Source organism: Mustela putorius, unplaced genomic scaffold (assembly GCF_011764305.1).
Source record: "Mustela putorius furo isolate JIRA1106 unplaced genomic scaffold, ASM1176430v1.1 tig00004007_pilon_pilon_pilon, whole genome shotgun sequence".
Taxonomy (NCBI): domain Eukaryota; kingdom Metazoa; phylum Chordata; class Mammalia; order Carnivora; family Mustelidae; genus Mustela; species Mustela putorius.
The window spans coordinates 8,472,882-8,491,757 of NW_025422145.1; the positions used below are offsets into that span (position 1 = coordinate 8,472,882).

Below are 18,876 nucleotides of genomic sequence, written 5' to 3' on the forward strand. Positions count from 1 at the left end.
CTGGGGGCCCGAGCGGAGCTCCCCAGTGTCTCGGCTCGGCTCAGCGCTGCTGCCCGAGTCTGGGAGCGGCCACCCCGTCCTATGAAGCCTGGGTTCCAGCAGAACTCGATAAAACTGGGCGAGGGTGCTCAGAGCCCCCCGACCCTGCCGTGGAGGGGCCGGGAGCCGGGGTGCCGTGTGGTGGCCGGAGCGGTCGGTCAGTGGTCGGCCTGTGCGGGAGCGGCTGTCCGAGATCGCCCTTGGCACCAGGCCTTGCCCCTGACGGACACCACGGGGCCGTGTCTGACGTCGTGTGAGAGCCTTGTGCCCCCGTGGAGTCCAGTCGGGGGCCCGCAGTCTCCCTGCATCTTGCTGTGTCTGCAGGGCCCGGGGCCTCAGCCACAGCCACTGTGCCTGCCGAGCCCCGGACGTGCCGCCCAAGGGGCTGAAGGTGGGTTTTTAATTTAACTTCAATTGCTGCAAGTCGTTAATGAGCTCTACTGTGTTGGAAAAGCCATTCACTTTATTTTTTAAGATTTTATTTATTTGACAGAACATAAGCAGGGGGAGAAGGAGAAGCAGGGATCCCCAATGGGCTCCATTTCAAGAGCTTGGGATCATGACCTGAGCCCAAAGCAGATGCTAAGCTGAGCCACCCAGGCGCCGCTGGAAAAGGCTGTGCTAGCCCAATTTTCCCCATGTTATGGGTTGTTCCAGCAGTTGGTTCACTTGGAGCCTCTATTTAAAACCTGAAACAGGGGCACCTGGGTGGCTCAGTGGGTTGGAGCCTCTGCCTTCAGCTCAGGTCATCATCCAGTGTCCTGGGATCGAGCCCCGCATCAGGCTCTCTGCTCAGCCGGGAGTCTGCTTCCCCCCACCCTCTCTGCCTGCCTCTCTGCCTACTTGTGATCTCTGTCAAGTAAATAAAATCTTAAAAAACAAACAAAAAAACCTAAAACCTAGTGGGTTTGCCTGACCTTTTCGTGAGTGCAGAGCCTTCTCGGGCTCTCACTGGATGGGAGCACAGTAAGACGGGGCCTCCCCAGCTCCTCTGCCTTGCCCGCGGGGACCGGAGCCTGTGCCGACTTGCTCTTTCCCACCTTTCCCTTGGCGGCAGGCTTTGAAGCCAGGCCCACGGGGGCTTCTCGAGGGGTCAGAGCAGAACTGTAGGGCGGGTCCCTGCATTTCTACCCACCGATGCAGGGATCCAGGAGTGGGCATGCGTGTGCACACCACCGTCTGCCCGGAGCTGGTAAAGGCGCAAAGGTGTGATAAAACGGGGCGCCTGGGTGGCTCAGTCGGTTCAGCTTCTTATGCCTTTGGTTCAGGTCATGACCGCAGGGTCCTGGGATCGAGTCCTGCGTTGGACTTCCTGCTCCGCAGTGTCTCTGCTTCTCCCTCTGCCTCCTGCTCCCTGTGCGTGTGCGATCGCTTGCGCGTTCTCTCTCAGAAATCAGTCTCTAAGAGGAAAATGTGTTACGATGTTGGGAGGGAAAAGTACACGCGGAGCCCCCGTGGCACTTACCTGTTCCCTTCCTCACCGGTGAAGCGACCCTTCAGGCTCCTTTTCGCAGAGTCCGCCTCGCAGTGGGCGGGCGGCAAAGATGGGTCCAGGGCCGTGTCTGGCTGCTGCCCGGGGTGCTTGCTTTCAACCCCAGCCTGGGCCCTCACCTCCTCACCTCTGCCCACACAGACTGGCTCGGCCTGGGCGTCCACAGCTACCGGCGGTGGCCCAGCTTCCACGAGCGCTCCTGGAAGTGGTGGGCCCCCTGCTGGCGGAGGCTCCCTAGCTCCTTAGCCTGCCTGCCCCCCGCCAGCACACACCCTCCAGCCTGCCCCTGCATGTGGGGGTGGGGCCCTGTCCCATCTTCGGGTGCTGGCCACGCTCCGGGGAGAGAGAGGGTAAGAGAACGGTCAGCTGTCCTCCGGCAGTCGTCACTGTGAAGCACGCCATGCTGCCGCCGTGCAGCCCAGTGACCGGGTTGTGCTGCCTGGCTGGGCTCTCGCCTGCCAAGTGCAGGGCTGACCCCCTCAGCCTCCCACTTCCTGGGTGCTCCCAGCCCACCGTCTGGAGGGGAAGGAGCAGGGCCATTCCCATGTAGCGGTGAGGAGGGCTTGCAGCATCCCAAGGCCAGGTGGGTCTCTCAGCCCCTGGCCCTTGTGGCCACACTGCCCCAGTGGCCCTCAGGAAAAGTTGTGCCCTGGGAGGAGGAGGTCGCCATCCCCCAGCTTGATCCTGTAGTGAGATTTCGGGACGCGACCACTGAGGCCCCTTGGGGCGGGAGCCCTCGTCAAGGCGGGGAGCAGGCCCTGGGATCATGGGACGGTGGGGAGTGCCGGGGCTGAGCCCCACGGACAGCGGTTTACTTCGCCGCACTGTTGCTGGGGAGGGGTCTGTGCAGCTGGACCTACGCTGGGATTTAAAAGAAGTCGACGTCTGGATTTCCGTTGTGAATCTCCTGATTAAGTCTACGAATGACATTTTCTTACACCGCATAGTCGGAGTCAGAAAGGCCCAGGGAGCAATTGATGGGCTCCTGGCTGGGTGCTGGCCAGAGCCGCGCAGGACCTCGGGCCCACAGCCTCAGAAGAAGGGTTCGGTGACGGCGGAGCCAGGCCACTAATGCAGGCCCCCGAACCCCGGTGCCCGAGGAGACATCGTGAGCCGTGAAGCACGCACGGTGAACCTGTCCCAGGACGGACCGCTCCCGGCCACAGACCCCCCCCGAGAGTCCCAGTCCAAACCGGCAAGCTGCTCGTTGAGCATGGACCCGAACACTGCCCTTGGGGTGAGGTCTGCAGGTGCATCTGGCCTTGGCCGCCACCGCAGCGCCAGGCACGCCTCTGACTCCCCACAGGGCCCAGGCGACTCCACATGGATGTGGAGCTCCCGCAAGACCCAAAACAGGCCCAGTCCGGTGAAGACGGCTCCCGCGTGCTGCTGGCTGCTTCCCGCCGTTGCCTTCAGATGTGGAGCCCAGGTGGGTGGCCCCCGTGTTGTCTCCTTGGGTTCTCCCAGTGCCCCCACCCTGTCCTGATGAGAGACGGGTCCCTAGGGACTGTGTGCCCACTGTGTGTCACACGCTCCGGGGCTCTGCAGCTCCTGGTTCCTGGAGTGGAGGCCCCCCTGCCTGGGTCTCCGCAGCTAAAGGCTGGGGGAGGAAGCATCACAGCAAATAGCTTTTTTGTTTTTGTTTTTTTTTAATTTAACTCCTAAGAGGGACACTCAGTTCATTTTCTCTCCTGCCCTCTAATTCACTCACTTCCCTTCTCCTTCTATAGGAAATCTATTTTCCTTGAAAAGGTGGGTAACATTCATCTTATTTTGCAAAATAAATTCCCCTCGTGGGGGCCCCTGGCTGGCTCAGTCCGGCGACCGGGCTCTAGGGTTGTGAGCCCGAGCTCCACATCAGCTACAGAGATCAACTAAAAATAAAATCTTTAAAAGCAAAAGCCCTCCGTTTGTCGTGCCCCTGATTTGCCTCTAGGCTGTCCCCCAGCCCCACCCTAGCCCCTGCAGACGCCGCCGTGTCACCAGAGGGAATCCCGCACCTGTCCTAGGCATACATGCACACCCCAAGCCGAGGTGCAGAGATGTTCTCAAAGATGCCGAAGCTTGAGCTGACAGGAGGGGGCTGGAAAAGGAGGAGTCACGTGCACGGCAGTTTCTAAGGGGTCAGATCGGTACTGGGGAGCCTGGGGGGGGTGACCTCACTCCCTGTGGCTACCTGAGCACCAGCTGAGCTCTCTGTGCGAGCCCCCCAGAGCAGGAGGGATCCCAGCAGGACACACACACACACGAAGGGCACTCAGTGGACATTTATTTTGTGCGGGTTCATAGGCGATGGTAGCGGAAGAGCTCCTGTCGGCACACGGGGCACGTGTGCTTCACGTCCATCAAGCTGTCCACACAGAAGGGGAGGAAGCAGCAGCCCAGGAAGCATCTGCAGCATCAGCAGCAGCGGGGTGTGGGCGTGGGTGCCCCCTGAGGGAGGGGGCAGCCCTGCGGTTCTCCCCGGGGGTCCCCTCTGGCCTTGCTCCTGCCCCATCACCCCCAGGGTTGCTGGGGACCCTGCCCATCCATGCCCCGTGGCCACCCCCCCAAACCCTACACAACCGATGCCCTGCGGAGGCGGGGGGCACTCACCCAAAGATGAAGAGGCCGGTACACAGCATCCAGGTGAGGACCCCTGGGACCGGGCTGGTCACCGTGATGATGTAGTTCCCGCAGTACTGACATATGGACCGTATGGGGGTGGCAGTCCCCATCCTAGGCAAGCTGGTGAACACTGCTGGGGATGAGGTGAAGGCAGCTCAGATCCTGGCTGCCGCCTCGCCCTCCCTAGTGTCCACTGCTGGCTGGGCCCTCCTGCGGGTTTTCTGTGCTCCCCTGAGCGCCCCAGGCCCCCTGTATGGGCTCTAGCTTTGTCTCACAGGCCCATGTCCCACCACCCACTGTCACCAGCCTTCCGGACCCAGGGGCCTGCCTCCGTCGGGGCACCCAGGGAATCTGGGAGCATTTCTGGGTTTAAACCCAGCCCCTACAAGTCAGCAACCCCCCCCCCCCCCCCGACAGCACGCTGCACTGTCCCCTTTCTGGGGTGTCCGTGACAGCTAGAGTGGCTCTGGAATCCCTGTCCTAGGTAGAAAGCTCCAACCCCTTGGTGAAGTGCGGCGGAAAGACAAAACCGAGAACCTGTTGGCATTCTCGTGTCCTCTTGCATTTGCACAGTGCGGCAAAAAAATGTGTCTGGCTATTTAAACGCCACGGCCATTTCTACAGTCTTGGGTGTGTGGAGAAAGGGCTCTGGTGGTGGCTGAGTTCGTTAAGGGAATAGTCCCGGTGAGCTTTAGTGTTCTGGCCACGGACTCAGGGTCTGGGCTGGACCGCTTGTGGCCTCTGGGGCCGGAGGGGAGTGGGAGCAGGGACCTGGAGCTCCAGAGCCTTGGCAGGCGGGCTGCAGCCTCCCTGGCGGGGCAGGGAGCTAGAGAAGAACCGTGTGGCTAGTATGCACGTCCCTAGTGGTCTCTGGCCCTGAGGGGTCTTCTCCATCCCGTCCACAGGGAACGCACAGCCCAGCCCTGCAGCGCTCTACCCTTGGAGACCTCTGAAGCTCACACTCGTGAACGGGGGGGGGGGCCCTCTCACCCAGATTTCACTCCCAGAGCCCTTCCCGAGTGCCCACCGTGGACCAGCCCCCTCCACCCCCCGATTGCCCATCGGAGAGGAGGTGCTGGTGGGGCAGAGTCTCGGCAAGTGGTCAGGGTGGTCTGAGTCTGAGCCCAGGAGCGTGAGGGGTGACGGGGTAAAGGCACTCACCTGGCTGAATCCCCTGGGGGCCTTGCATGTACATCGGGGGCAGAACGTGAGTTCCTGGAGGCGGAGGGGGAGGAGGGGAAGGAAGGGGCGGCCGAGGCGGCGGTGGCCGAGGCGGCGGCGGCCGGGGCGGCGGCTCTTTGGGAGAGAGGGAGGAAACACACCCTCAGCTCCCAGGGCTTGCTGCAGGCCGGGTGCCAAGCGGACCACGTGGCCAGCCCGAGGAGGTCACCCACTTTACAGGAGGGCAAGCTGAGGCCTGGAGGAATGACCCGTGGCCGTATGGCACAGATGGAGCAGCCGGGGTTTGAACCCAGACATTCCTGGCTCCAAATGTGTCCTCAGGTCCTAGGATGTAAGAGCTTCCTGGAGGCACAGCCAAGAAGCTGAGGATACAGAGAGCACCGGGCCCATAGTCTGCCTGCGGGTCATGATCGCAGGGTCCACCGAGCCCCAAGTCGGGCTCCCTGCTCAGCAGAGAGCCTGTTTCCTCTCCCTGCTGCTCTGTCAGATAAATTAATAAAATAGAATCCTTAAAAAAAAAAAAAAAAACTTGAGCAATTGTTCTGTGCCCAACTCAGCTGACCCTTTTCAGGTACCTCACACTCCATTGACTTGCCGGCACGCCCTTGAGGGGCCGGGTGGTATCACTGCAGTTTTGCAGGTGGGGAGACCCGGCTCAGAGAGGTTAAGTAACTTGCCTGAGGTCCCCCCGCAGGTATGAAAGTTGAGCACACCCATCTCCAGGGCTCATGCCTCTGGTCAGAACAGCTCCAAGGGGGGGCAGTGTTTCACCTCCTGCGTCTAGGACCCTATGCCTGCCCACACTGCCCCCAGCCTCGTTCTCTCCCGCCCCACAAGGGGCCTTGCACCCCATGTGGCTGCGAACCTGGCCCCCAGCTCCCAGCTGGTGGCTGGTCCCCGAGGCAGGGGCCAGGCTGTCTGGACACGGAATTCTGGGATCCCGAAACCCAGAGTGTGGTCGGGGAGGGGGAAGACGGGAACCCCATCATCATGACCGTGTGGTCGACGGGTTGGGGGGGGTCCACGTGTGTCTACGGGGAAGCACATGGATCCGTCACACGGAGACCTACTTCTCCCAGGTGAGGGGCCTCGTGGCTTGAAGGGGGCAGCCGGGATCCCCCCACAGTGGCCGCAGCCGGAGCACAGGAAGCCCCTCCTCACTTCTGCCACACAGACTAGACTCCTGGGGACAGGTACCCCAGCAGCCCCACCTGCTGGGTTTTGTACCCATTTTATAGATGAGGAAAGCAAAGGCCAGGGAGGAAGTAGCCAGTCACCTGGCCTCCCCGGGAGGGAGCAGCCGCCAGCCCTACACCAACCAATCCTGGCCACATTTTCCAGATAGAAAATGGATCCAAAGAGATTGAGTGACTTGGCCAAGATCTCATCAGCAGGGCAGGACCCCTGAACCGGCCACCCCTGCCAATCCGGGCTGTCTGGCAAAGGGGGTGGGCGGGGGACAGCAGGGGCAGCTCGTACCTGATATGTGGGAGCTATTTTTCTTCTTCCTTGATGACTTTTTAACACTTTTAAGAGAGGACATGGGATGATGGAGACCCTACTTTGTCCCACGTTGGGTCACACGGTCCCCAGGTTGGTGAGGGACAGCAAGCGGCCAGGATTCAGCCCCCAGCTGAGCGAGGGGACCCAGAGCTTCCTCTCCTGCTTCCTGTGGGCCCCAAAGCCAGCCTGCCACCCGGAGCCAGGGTGGGGGAGACTCTCACCTTGGGGAGTGTTCCATCTTGGTGGTCCAGGCGTCCTGGGTTCCAGCAACGGTATCTGGGCAGCATCGGGTTCCAGGTTCTGAGCGGCCGAGCGCTTGTCTCCAGTCCCCATGATGCCTGGTTGTCCTCGGACCAAGAGTGTGGGCCCCCCTGGCACCTCCTGCCAGGCCTGGCTCGGGCGGAACAGCCATTGTGATGTGCGCCCTCACAGTGGCCGAGGGCTGGGCTCTGGCTCCTCTCTGCGGGAGGGCGGGGCGGCTCCCGGGGGAGGGTGGGGGGGGGGGGGGGGGGGGGGGGGGGGGGGGGGGGGGGGTGGGGGGGTGGGAGCAGCCTTTCGAGGCAGCCCTTCTCCCCAGGCCCAACGAGCACTAGTGATTCTGCTTTGAGGAGGTCATCCTCATCCTGCTGGGTGCCAAGAGCCAGCAGCATGGACGTTCGCGCCCTGTGACCGAGAAACGTATGGAGGCCTATGGACACAACTACATACACGCGTGCACACAGCACACGTGTGGGCACACGTGCACACACAGATGTGGTGTCTCCACACAAGCCCCACCACCTCCCTCGCCTGCGGGGCTGTGTGAGTTTGGGCCAGATGCGAACTCTTCCCCAACCCCCATCCCCTGGCTGCCTCAGCTGTAAAATGGGGATAACGGATGCTGCCGTACAGGACGGTGAGGAGATGAGAGGAAACGCGCCGGGCACGGAGAATGAAGCCAGGCTGGTGTTCTTGCTGCAAAATGATCATTGGCCGGAGGAGCCCAGAAGACACACTCCCGACGGCAGGAGGCAGCCTGTGTGTCCAGAGCTGGTTCGGGGCTTTAACGAGGAGGGGTCACGGCCAGCGAGAACAAGGCCAGGATTTGTGCCAACAAAGGGAGGGCTGTGTGCTCGGGCACTAAACTCCATCACAAAATGACGGGGACCAAACGTCTCGGTGGTCTCGGGGGGAGACAGGTCTTCCCATAGGACCCGGGAACACTCTTCCTAGAAGTCCATCCCGAAGACCAGCGAAAGTATCAAGTGACATTGGCACAGGGCTAGTGGGGACAGCAGAAAAGACTCCAAATAACCCAAATGTCCATGCACAGCTACTCTGAAACTACCCAAAATACAGGAAGGAGGGGAGGAGAGAGAAAAGAGAATACACTTCATAAATGACTGGGGGGTAGTCTCTCCAGGACACATCGCTAAAAACCCAAGACATTATACACAACTCTAACTACGTAGGAATAATGACATATACTGTGCGTGTGCACGTAAAGAAACGGGGAGGGATATACAGATTTCCAGGATGATCCTCACCACCTGTTACACAGGAACTCCATAAATATCTACTGGTTAAGTAAGCACAGACAAAATGCCCAAGACAAAACAAAAGAATGAGTTTTAAAAACTAAAGGGAGTTTTAAAAACTAAAGGGAGCCGGGGGGTGGGGAAGCAGGTTCTCTCCACGCCTTGCTTTGCAGGTTTGACTTTGGAACCCCATCTTTCCTTTTACTAATTTACAAGGAAGCACGGACAAAAGAAAAAAGCAACAGCGAACAACGCATGGCAACGAAAACAAACAGGCGTGGCTGTATATCACGATTTCTTCCACGGGACACAAAGCACAAGCCATAAAAAGAAAAACTTGAAAGACGACTTCATCAAAGCACCTGCTCTTCAAAAGACACCGTGGGGGAAGGAAAAAAGCATAGCCGCAGGCAGGAAGTAGTAGCAGTACAGGTATCCAGTATATAAAAGAGCTCCAACTGAGCAATTTAAAAAATTCAGTGTAAAAGTGGACAGAAGACCCAAACGGGCGCCCGGGTGGCTCAGTCAACCGGTTAAGCATCTGCCTTCAGCTCAGGCTGTGACCCCAGAGTCCTGGGACTGAGCCCAGTGCTGGGCTTCCTGGTTGGCGGGGAATCTGCTTCTCCCTCTGACCCTCTCCCTGCTCCTGCTCTCTCCCTCTCAAATAAATAAATAAAATGTAAAAAAGAAAAATTTTTAAAAGACCGAAGCAGACACTTCATAAAAGAGAATACAGGCGTGGCATAGCAGACACAGGAGAAGGCATCTGGCATCACTAGCCACCCGGAAAATGTGAAAACTGTAGGGACCCCCGGTTAAGTTTTTAAAAACGGACAATCCTAATTGTCGACAATGGGTAACTTCATATGCTGCTGGCGCGAGTGTGAAATGACGCCTCACTTTGGAAGGCTGCAATTTCTTACAAAGGTAAACACAGGCCCACCTGTGACCAGCAATTCCGCTCCCAAGATTTCTGCCCGGGAGAGAGAAACACACATGTCCAGAGAAAGACCCACACGAGAAGATTCACAGTAGCTGTCTGTCTTCCTCATCGCCAGAATTCAGAAGCCCAGATATGTGGGAGCAGATGAGTGGCTACGATACCAGGGAATGCTGCTCAACAGAAGAAGGAATTACAGGGGCGCCTGGGTGGCTCAGTGGGTTAAAGCCTCGGCCTTTGGCTTGGATCATGATCTCAGGGTCCTGGGATCGAGCCCCGCATTGGGCTCTCTGCTCAGCAGGGAGCCTGCTTCCCCCACCCCCGACTCTCTCTCCCTCTCTGCATACCTGTGATCTCTGTCTGTCAAATATATAAATAAAATATTTAAAAGAAAAAAAAAGGAATTACAATCTACTTGGCAAGATGCATATGTGTCAAAAATGATTTTGAGCGGGGCGCCTGGGTGGCTCAGTGGGTTAGGCCACTGCTTTCAGCTCAGGTCGTGATCCCGGAGTTCTAGGATCAAGTCCTGGGATTGATAGAAGCTCCCAGCTCTGTGGGGAGTCTGCTTCTCCCTCTGACCTTCTCCCCTCTCATGTTCTCTCTTTCTCAAAAGAGTAAATAAAATCTTTAAAAAAAAAAAAAAAGATTTTTAGCAAAACAAAACAAAACAAAAAGAAACCAAAACAACAACAACAATAAAACCTGACCTCAAATAGTACATTAACTGGTGATTCTATTTGTCTGGGGATCTAACACAGACCAAGCTATGCTCCAGGGAGGGAACTCAAAAGAGAGGTTGCTTCTGGGCTGGAGAATGGAAGGTTGGCTGCAAAGGGCACAAGAGAACTCGATAAAATGATGGAAAGATGACTGTCGTGACTACATAACTACTCATTTATCCAAACTCCTGGAGCTTACACCCCTGGATTAGTAAAAAGGTAAAAAGGCACCCCAAATTCTTATCATTTGTCACCAGGGGGAGTACACATAGTCTGCACGTTTCTTGCAAACCTAACCCTAAACCTATCCTATGACCCGGATATATCATGCCTAGGCATTTCCTCGGGAGAAGGGAGATTGCTTGTCCCTAAGAAGAGAGTCCTAGCGGTTTTATTTAAAAAAGCCTCAAACTGGGCACCTGGGTGGCTCGGTCAGTTCAGTGTCCAACTCAGCTCAAGTCATGATCCTACGGTCATGAGATCAAGCCCCGTGTCGGGCCTTAAGATTCTCTCTCTCCTTCTCCCGTTGTCTCTTCCACCTCCCCCTCTCTAAAAGCCCCCTGGAAACCACTCTGGTGCTCACAAACAAGAGAGGGGATAAACTGTGGCATATTCACAGGTTGGACGACTACTCACCAGGGGGAGGCATCCTTCACGCCACCACATAAACGAACTGCAAACACGTCTGTGAAAGCAGCCTTCCGCAGGCGTATGTACTGTCTGGCGCCATTTCAACGGACGTCCTGGTAAGACACGCGTCACCGAAGCAATCAGAACAGTGCTTGCCAACCAGGGTGTGGACTCAGTAACAGAAAGGGCTTGAGGGAACTCTGGGCTGGTAGAGACGTCCCATGTCTTGGCAGGGGTTGGCACTACACAGGGGCACGCACTCGTCAAAGCTCGCAGAGTGGTACGCTGAGATCTGTATCCTTCCTGACAAACGTTTTCAAAAGCTACAGACAGACACTGAATTCTAGTTAATGACCTGTGGGAGCTGACATGTTGAGGGGCCAAGTGTATGGCCATCTGCAGCTCACTTTTAAAAGTCACGGGAAGGTAAGAGGGATTGATGGATTCTTGGATACTTCGGTGAAAACGTGAACCCTGCAAAACGGTGACAGCTGCAGAATCAAGGTGGTGGGTCCAGGGGTGTTCACCATCATTTCCACTTTTCTGCATGCTTGCACTTTTTTTTTTTTTACAGTAAAATTGGGAGAGGGTAAAAAGTAATTAAAGGGAAAAAACTCTCTAAAAGAGGAAAACAAAAACAAATACAACTTGTATGCTGATTTGATGGCAAGACTATACAGAGCAGATGGACTTAAATGAGGCAGCACAGCGCTTAGTATTTATGGGCAAAATTACACTTGATCACAGGATCACTCTCCGAGATCTCTGTCCACCCCACAAAGGGGCAGCAGTGATCTGCTCCTCTATGGCCAAGGCTGATGGAATTTGGTGGAAGCTTGACCCAGGTTCGGTCAGCCCGATCTCCGTGTGCAGGACTCTGGAACTGGGGCAGAAGTTGACCACTGGGTTTCTGCTGTTTGCATGAACTATGGGCATTCAAACCTAGTGGCTGTGGGGAGCTTTCATTCCTAGAAAGAATGGTGCAGGTCTCCCTTTTGTGACGGGAATGCAGCTACACGACAACTGGCATTGGGAGGGAGAATGGGGACCATTGCTACAATCTACCGTATGGAGGAACAGAGAGTAGTTAAGTGCTCAGTGAGCCTCTGCTTTGCATGTGTATCACACGTGCAGGCAGCAATGCAACTGTTCCCGGGAGGCCACAGCGCCACCTGCTGGCCACAGTTATTCCAGAGGCTGGGTTCTACAGCGCCACCCGCTGGCCACGGTTATTTCAGCGGCTAGGTCCCACAGCGCCACCTGCTGGCCACGGTTATTCTAGAGGTTGGCTCCCACAGCACCATCAGATGCCCAGCTATTCCAGAGGGCGGCTCCCACAGCGCCATCTGCTGGCCTTGGTTATTCCAGAGGTTGGGTTGCTCCAGCAGGGAACAGGGAGGGAGAGACCGTACTGCACTCTCAAGGCTGCACATCTTCCTCTTCAACGAGATCAGCTTCTTCCGAAGTATCAGCTGCTCGCAGGGTGCCAGCTGTGACGTGTGGTAAGCGCAAAGGTGCCATCTTCAAAGGGGCGGGGGGAGTCCGTGTACACAGGCGGGGGTGTATGGCCTAACAGGTGCCCCAGACATCATGAGCACAAGAGATTTGTGCTACTACAACCCTTTCTCAGCTGACCGGAAAAAAGCATCCTGAGGAAGCACTTCCGTAACTCCCACAAAGGTCATCACGAGCACCACCTCTCTGGTGGGGACCTGACTCCCGCCCCATCTCCTCAGCTGTCCCTCTGATCACCCTCTCTCGCTCTCTTACTAGTAACTGTGACACCCACATCCCCGAGTCTTGCAACCTCCGGTCCGGCATTCTTGCCCACGGGCCCAGTCCCCTTCGCTCCCATGATGACAGGTCATCGTCACCTCTTCTGGTCCGTGGCAGGGTGGGGGGCATGTCCTCTGGAGCCTGTGCACACCCCTGTACGTACTGGTGTGTTGCTGCATCCCCCAGCACCCAGCATGCAGAAGGTGCTCCATTAATGCAGTTTGACTGTACGCATGACTGAGTGAAGGAAGGAACAAACGAGCCGCTGCTGCTCTCATCCAGCCCACCTCATTTGGCTTAAAATCCGTTGGCTATCCTACCCCAGGAAACAGGGTCTTTGTATAGGGTTGAGGCCATGCAAGATGGGGGACAGGGCTGGGGACAGTCTCCTTCCTGAGGGATTATGCGGACGGCGGAACCCCTCACACAGGGCTGAGATCCAGGCTGTGCCTCTGCACCGGGGGCCCTCTGAGAGCGAGTGAATGAGGGAGCCGACGGGCTGGGCTCTCTGCATCCTCCCCGCGGCGTGGTGACTGCCACCAGGGGGCAGCATCAGGCTGCACAAGTCAGCCTGGCCTCGTCACTCTGGGCTCTGTGGGGACGCATGTCCCCGTGCTGTCCCTTCCCCCCACTCCTGTCACCCTCCCTTCAGGGCTTGTCCAGTGCCGTCCAAGGCTGCCCTGGGGCTGAGGACTCCTGTCTTATCCTGAATCCCTTAGGCCAGGCTGGAAGGAGAGAGGGCATGAGGCCAGCGGAAGGCCACACAGCCAGGCTGTGGTGGAGCTGGTTTAGACCCCAGCCCCTGGCACCCAGACACAGGGCCTTGTCACAAGGGAGCCAGGATGCCTGGCTGGGCTCCCTGGGGCCTCTCTGTAAGCATCAACTCTCTACCAGACTCAGGGCTCCTGGAGGACTGGTTTTTGCTGGTTCCTTTTTTACCTCTGCACCCCCAAAATAAAGCCTAGCACAGAGAAAGCATGTAAAGTGTGGGCTCTGTCACTCACGGCTGTGTGTGACCCCGGGAAAGGCATCTTCACCTCTCCGCACAATGGGTCTGATAATAATCCTTGCTGCCAAGAGGGTTAGGAAGATTTCATGAGACAGTTTTACCTTGTTGTCTGATCCCTTCTGCATGCTTCTGTTCTGTTCTATTCCATTCTGCCCCTGGGCACTTGCACTTGCTGTTCCTGCTCCAAACGCTCTTCTGGTGCAACAAACAGGTTCACGGATTTGGTTACTTGATCAGTATCTGTGCTCCTACAACGTCAGCTCTGTGAGAGCAGGGACCTTCTTGATTTCGTTCACATCTGTCTCGTCAGTACCTACCACAGTGCCCTGGACACAGCAGATGCTCAGTCAAGCTTTGCCGCATGAATAATGGATCAAAGATATCTACATGAAGAATCTAGCTCTGTGCCTGGCACGTAGAAAGCTTGCAACGCATTAGCAATTAGTCACGTTAATAAGCAAGACGATAACAAGCAGAGCCACAGAAGCCAGGGCAGGAGGCAGGCCATCCCAGGAATGGCAAGGAGCCTAGAGTGCTGGCAGCTCAGGGTCCTGGGAGGCCCCTTGGTCCTCTCCTGCTGTGTGACGCTGGGCACCTCACTCACCCTCTCTGGGCTATGCTACCTTCTTGAGCAATAAGGTTCTGCAGCTGGGGGCCTGCTTAAATAAAAAAAAGGCAGTGCAACTCCCCCGCCCTGCTTCCTGCTCATCCTCTGCTCCCAGAAGGAGGTGACAGGAGGAGAAAGGAATCCAGAGGAATGAGCTGTAACTATCATTCTTGGGCAGGTGTGGGGTGGGGCTTTCCCTGGAGCCCTCCCTTCCGTCTGCTCTGTCTGCGGGGGTGCCGGGAGCCCTGGGCGGGAACTTGCTGGGTCAAACTGGGCCATCCCCTAACCTCTCGGAGCTGAATTTCCAGCTCTGCCAACCACCCAGTCTGCTTTCTCTTCCACCCAGCTTGGGGCACGCTGGGGGCTGGAGGAACGTGAGGAGGTGTGCACTGCTGTCGTCGCCTTGCACTAAGCCCCCTGCCTACTGGGCCCAGGGAAGGAAAGCAGGGTTTCTCCTGCGCTGGGTCCTCGTGGGGGCCCTCTCATTGAACAGCAGGTACCTCGATGTGAGGGTGACAGGCTTACTGCTTTCCTGGGTGGCTGTCGTCCATCCCCTGCCCTAAGAACTCTGGGACAGAGCCCCCAGGCCTGCCTGGAGGAGGAGAGGGGGATCTTCTAGACAGAGAAGGCTCTTGGGGTCTGGGGAATGGCCCCAGGAGCTGTACAGTGGGGGCGTGGTTACGCGCGCCTCCATCTGCATATATGAATGTGGGAGATGCTATTGCTTGAGACATGGGTCCTGGGGGAGTGGGGCTCCTCTGCCTGGAGTTTGTGTGCAGAGGTTTGCACGTGGAGGTATTTGTGTGTGTGTGTGTGTGTGTGTGTGTGTGTTCCTGCATCTGGGGTGGGCTGTGTTAACATAGGTGGGCTCCTGTTTTTCCTCCTTCAGCCAGCAGGCATGGTCAGCTGACTTGGACCTCGTCCTGAGCAGTGTCCAGCCTCGAGGGCTGCCTGGAGGGGGTCAGCCCAGGTGCAACAAGGCTGAGGGCAGGACCCCTCCACTGCCCCCCCCCCAGCTCTTTCTCAACTGTACACTCTCCTGCTGCCATTTTATGGAAAGGAAAATCGAATCATCTGTCAGGCCCCTCATCCTGACAGACTTCACTGCATCCAGTGACCCTGCTGTGGACCCTATTTCTTCAGTGGGTACTTATTGGGTACCTACTATGTGTCAGGCAAACAAAACTAGGGGAGGCAGATAAGGCACCTGTCCTGGGGAGCTCACACTTTAGGGGGCACCACATTTGATTCCAGGTGTGGCAGAGAGTCCCCTCTTTTCAGGTGTAATGCCCAGAAAGAGGCAGCCTTGGAAGATATTGGGGAAGAGTATGTGCAAAGGCCCTGAGGTCCCAGTGGGGTTGCAGTGGTGTGAGCAGAGAGACATGAGGTTGGGCAGGGAATGCTGAGACCTGATAAGATGGCTTGGGGCTGCTGCACAGAGGGGCAGGGGCTGGAGGCAGACCAGGAACAGGGAAGTGATTGTCCAGAAAGTAGTGGCCCAAAAGAGACAAGGAGCACTAGGCAGGGAGAAGCAAGTGTTCCCAGAGCCCAAGCTCCCATCCCTGCTCCAGCCCAGGGAGACCCCTCTTGAGACATCGGGCGGGGTGACATATCCTGGGTGGGGGGGAGGGAATTTCGTCTTAAACAGCCTGCGGAATGAGAACCTTGGGGTGTCACATGGCGACATTCGGATCTCAGCCTGTCCCAGTTAGTGCTGTTTGGCCTTGGGTAAGAAGCACTGCTGACCTGAGCCTCATTTCCCCATTCGCAGAATGGGATGACAATTCCTCTGGGTTGTGGTAAGGCTTTAAGGAGTTCAAGTGACACACATTACGGCGCGTGGTGTGGCTGACACATTGTAGGGAGCAGAACCGGGTGGCTACTGTCATTACTAGGGTGACACTTCGATTCAAGCAAGAAGTGTTTAAAAAAAGCAAATAAAAAACAAATACTGCTTACAGTGTATCCAGCTGTGTCCTAAGCATCCATGGGTTCTCTCCCTTCTGCAACACGACTTTCATCGAGAGGTGCAGTGGTCCCCATTTTACAGATGAGAAATGGAGGTGCCCAGAGAAGGGACCTGCTGAAGAGACACCCAGCCCTTGAGGACACCAGACCTGCAGTATCAACCCCAGGGACAGCCCCCTGTCTTCTTCCACCTCACGGATCTACCCCTCCAGCTTGCCTGGGCTCCTTACTGGAATTTTCTTATGTCAAGTCCGTCTGAAATGCTGCAGCAGGTGAGTCTGGCTTTCATTTAAAGAGGAATAGGGAGTCATGGGGGATTTTGAGAAGGGGAGGGACATGGTGACAAAAAAAAAAGTAAAGTCTCCCTGGCCAGACTTTACTTCAGTCGCCCTGAGCCCTCGGCTCTACTAGGCCTGAACTTGAGCTTCTGACCCTGTCCTTGTAGAGTCCAGTTTTGGCAAGAATCCTGTCAAGCTGGTTTAGCCAGAATTCCCTACCCTCGGGATCTGTCCAAATTCTTCATTCCCTGCCACCTCCCAGGGGATGCTTGATTGCCTTGGCCTGTCTTCCACAAGAATCCTGCTAGGTCAGCTCAGCCAGAATCCCCCCTTCCCTCTGATACTTCCTTCTAGCAATTTCCCACTCGCTGACCGTGCTCTTTGGCCGTAAATCTCCACTTTTCCTTGCCATATTTGGAGCTGAGCTCCCTCTCCCTCCCACAGAGCACAGCCCCATAGCAGTGGCCCCTGCACCTTCAAGACAGTCCTGAATAAAGTCTTATTGTCTTAACGAGTGTCGTAAGCATTTTTTTCTTTAGCAATGGTTGGATTTATGCTTTTGAAAGCTCACTCTGGCTGCTACTCAGAAAACAAGGATGGGCACTGATACTGGTTGGGGGGGCACAAGTCATGGGAAGAGGCTGCTCTTCCTGGTGAGATGGAAGAGGCCCCAGTCATGGTGGAAAGGGACCAGGGGTCGGAGGGTAAGGGGCAGGTAGGTAGGGGACTCTCCACTTCATCCCTGCTCTTAGAACTTCCCTTCCTTGGCTGTCAGCACCTTTAAGGCCCACTCTGGCTCTGGCCACTGTACCTCAGTACCTCACACTCCCTCTCCTCCAGTCCTAGCCCCAGCACTCTCCTACCTCAGGACTTTTCCATTTACTCTAACCTCTCTCAGGAGAGCCCTTTCCTTTATCTGCTTAATTACTGATCTTTCAGAAGATCTCAGGTCAACTAGCACTTTCCAGAGAAGCCTTTCCTGGCTTTCCCGTCCTGGGTAACTCTCCCTGCTGTGGGCACAGCAGGATCTTATACCACTGGCATTACTGATTTAACATCTGCCTCCCCTCTGTAAGGTCTGGGGCGGGGACAGAACCCACAGGAGTTTTGTTTAGTCCCAGGCTTGGAATAGAGCCCAGGTGCAGTAAATATTTCTCAGGTGGCTGAATAGATAATTGGTCCTTACTGGGCAGAAAAGTTAGGCCAGATCTCATCTGTGGCTGGCTCAAGTTGGGCCTTTAGGCTAGTGCCATGGGATGGAGCCACAATGGTGGGCTGATGTCTCAGGTCACGGGAGGCTCAAGCCATGACAATTTGGGAGAGAGGACTCTTCCTGGGACGTGTCTTGTCTGACAGCGCCCAGGGCAGGGCCCTCACGGAACCAAGGAGTCTTATCCAGGGCACCAGCTGGCACTCTCCTTATCCACCGGCCTGCTGTCTCAACAGGAGGTGACTCCTCCTGGGCGGGTACTGGGTGGGCACTTTTTAACTTCTGGAAGCTCAGCACCCCAAACAGAGCCTGGCATGGGCGGCACACCCCGTGAATGACTGTAGCCCAGAAATGCACCAAACTTGGGCGTGAAATTCTCAGCGACTGTGGTTAGTTGAGCAGGAACAGGAAGGCTGTTCCCACTGCTGTTAACAAAACACTGCAGACCGGGTGGCCCAAGCAACAAACACGGACATCTCACAGGTCCGGAGCCTGGGAAGTCCAAGATCAGGGTGCCAGCAATTTGCTTGCCGGTGGAAGACAGTCCTCCTGGCTTGTGGACAGCTGTCTTCTTGCTGTGTCCTCGGTGGTCTCTTTGTAGGCAATCAGAGGAGGAAAGGACAGGGAGACAGGGAGAGACTGAGACGCAGGCAGAGCTGGGGGCTCCTGCAGGGCCCAGAGTCCCAGGATAGCTCCAAATTCCTCCCCCCTTCCACCAACCTGAGCCTCGGTCCAGCACTGGGCTTGCTTCTAGGGGCTCCTCTTGCTGCGACCAGGGCAGGGAGGTATCGCTTCTCTGGGCCTCAGGGTCCTCTCCTGCAACACGAGAGTCTTGTCATTCACCTGCACAGACTCCAGGACTCTACAAGAGGGTGCAAATTAAGAAAAAAAAAAAAAAAAAAAAAAAAAAAAAAAAAAGAACAAACCAACAACTTTCCCTCTTTTCGTTTTTCTTTCTTTTTTTTTTTTTTTTTTTTTTTTTTGCTTTCTTCCCCTCCCCCTCTTTAATTGCCTTCAGTTCTTGGCTTGTCTCCCACCTCTCTCTTCGTTCCTTCTCGCCGTTCCCCGAGCTCTTTCTCTCCGTCAAGGTGGAGGCGCCCGGAGCCTTCCGGATTCGGGAGCGAAGGTCAGCTTCGGGCCGGACGCGCAGCGGGTGGTTAAGGACGAGACCCGCACAGGCCCTCCACTCTTCAGGGGACTTCTCCGACCTGCCGTGCTGCGCGGGCGGGGCATCCCCCCGGCTGCCCCGCGAGGCCAGGGGGCCGCGCTCCCCCGCCAGCCCGGCGTCCCGCGCCCTCCCCGGGTCCCGCGCGCAGACCCAAAACTCCCGCCGGCGCAGCCGCGTGCGCCGCGCTTCCCGGCCGTCCGGCGCTCCGGCCCGCCGCCCCATTGGCTG

At 56.7% G+C, this 18,876-nt stretch overlaps 1 protein-coding gene across 4 annotated transcripts; it reads right to left on the bottom strand.

Annotated features, from left to right (window-relative positions):
- Positions 1–3,783: 3,783 nt before the first annotated feature.
- Positions 3,784–18,839, bottom strand: LITAFD (LITAF domain containing). 4 transcript variants are annotated; one of them, XM_013055168.2, is made up of 9 exons: positions 18,518–18,839; positions 18,201–18,296; positions 15,984–18,073; positions 13,519–13,743; positions 10,639–10,745; positions 7,045–7,213; positions 5,300–5,434; positions 4,127–4,271; positions 3,784–3,923 (listed from the first exon to the last, which is right to left on the bottom strand). In XM_013055168.2, the coding sequence occupies exons 5-9, from the start codon at positions 10,666–10,668 to the stop codon at positions 3,815–3,817; spliced, it is 588 nt and encodes a 195-aa protein (XP_012910622.1). In that variant the 5' UTR covers positions 10,669–10,745; positions 13,519–13,743; positions 15,984–18,073; positions 18,201–18,296; positions 18,518–18,839; the 3' UTR covers positions 3,784–3,814. The 4 variants fall into 4 exon arrangements, with proteins under 4 accessions (XP_012910622.1, XP_004750460.2, XP_004750461.1 ...); XM_004750403.3 differs by having other exon boundaries at positions 4,127–4,268; positions 18,518–18,837; XM_004750404.3 differs by lacking the exon at positions 13,519–13,743.
- Positions 18,840–18,876: the final 37 nt, after the last annotated feature.

Bases quoted from the DNA above. Each gene is read 5' to 3' on its own strand.
- LITAFD (XM_004750404.3), bottom strand. From the start codon at position 10,668: ATGTGGTGGCGTGAAGGATGCCTCCCCCTG. The intron at 7,214-10,638 runs GTGAGTAGTCGT...CGCCCGAGCCAG, and splicing joins GTGAAGGATGCCTCCCCCTG to GCCTGGCAGGAGGTGCCAGG. The intron at 4,272-5,299 runs GTGAGTGCCTTT...CCTCATCCCCAG, and splicing joins CCCCCAGGGGATTCAGCCAG to CAGTGTTCACCAGCTTGCCT.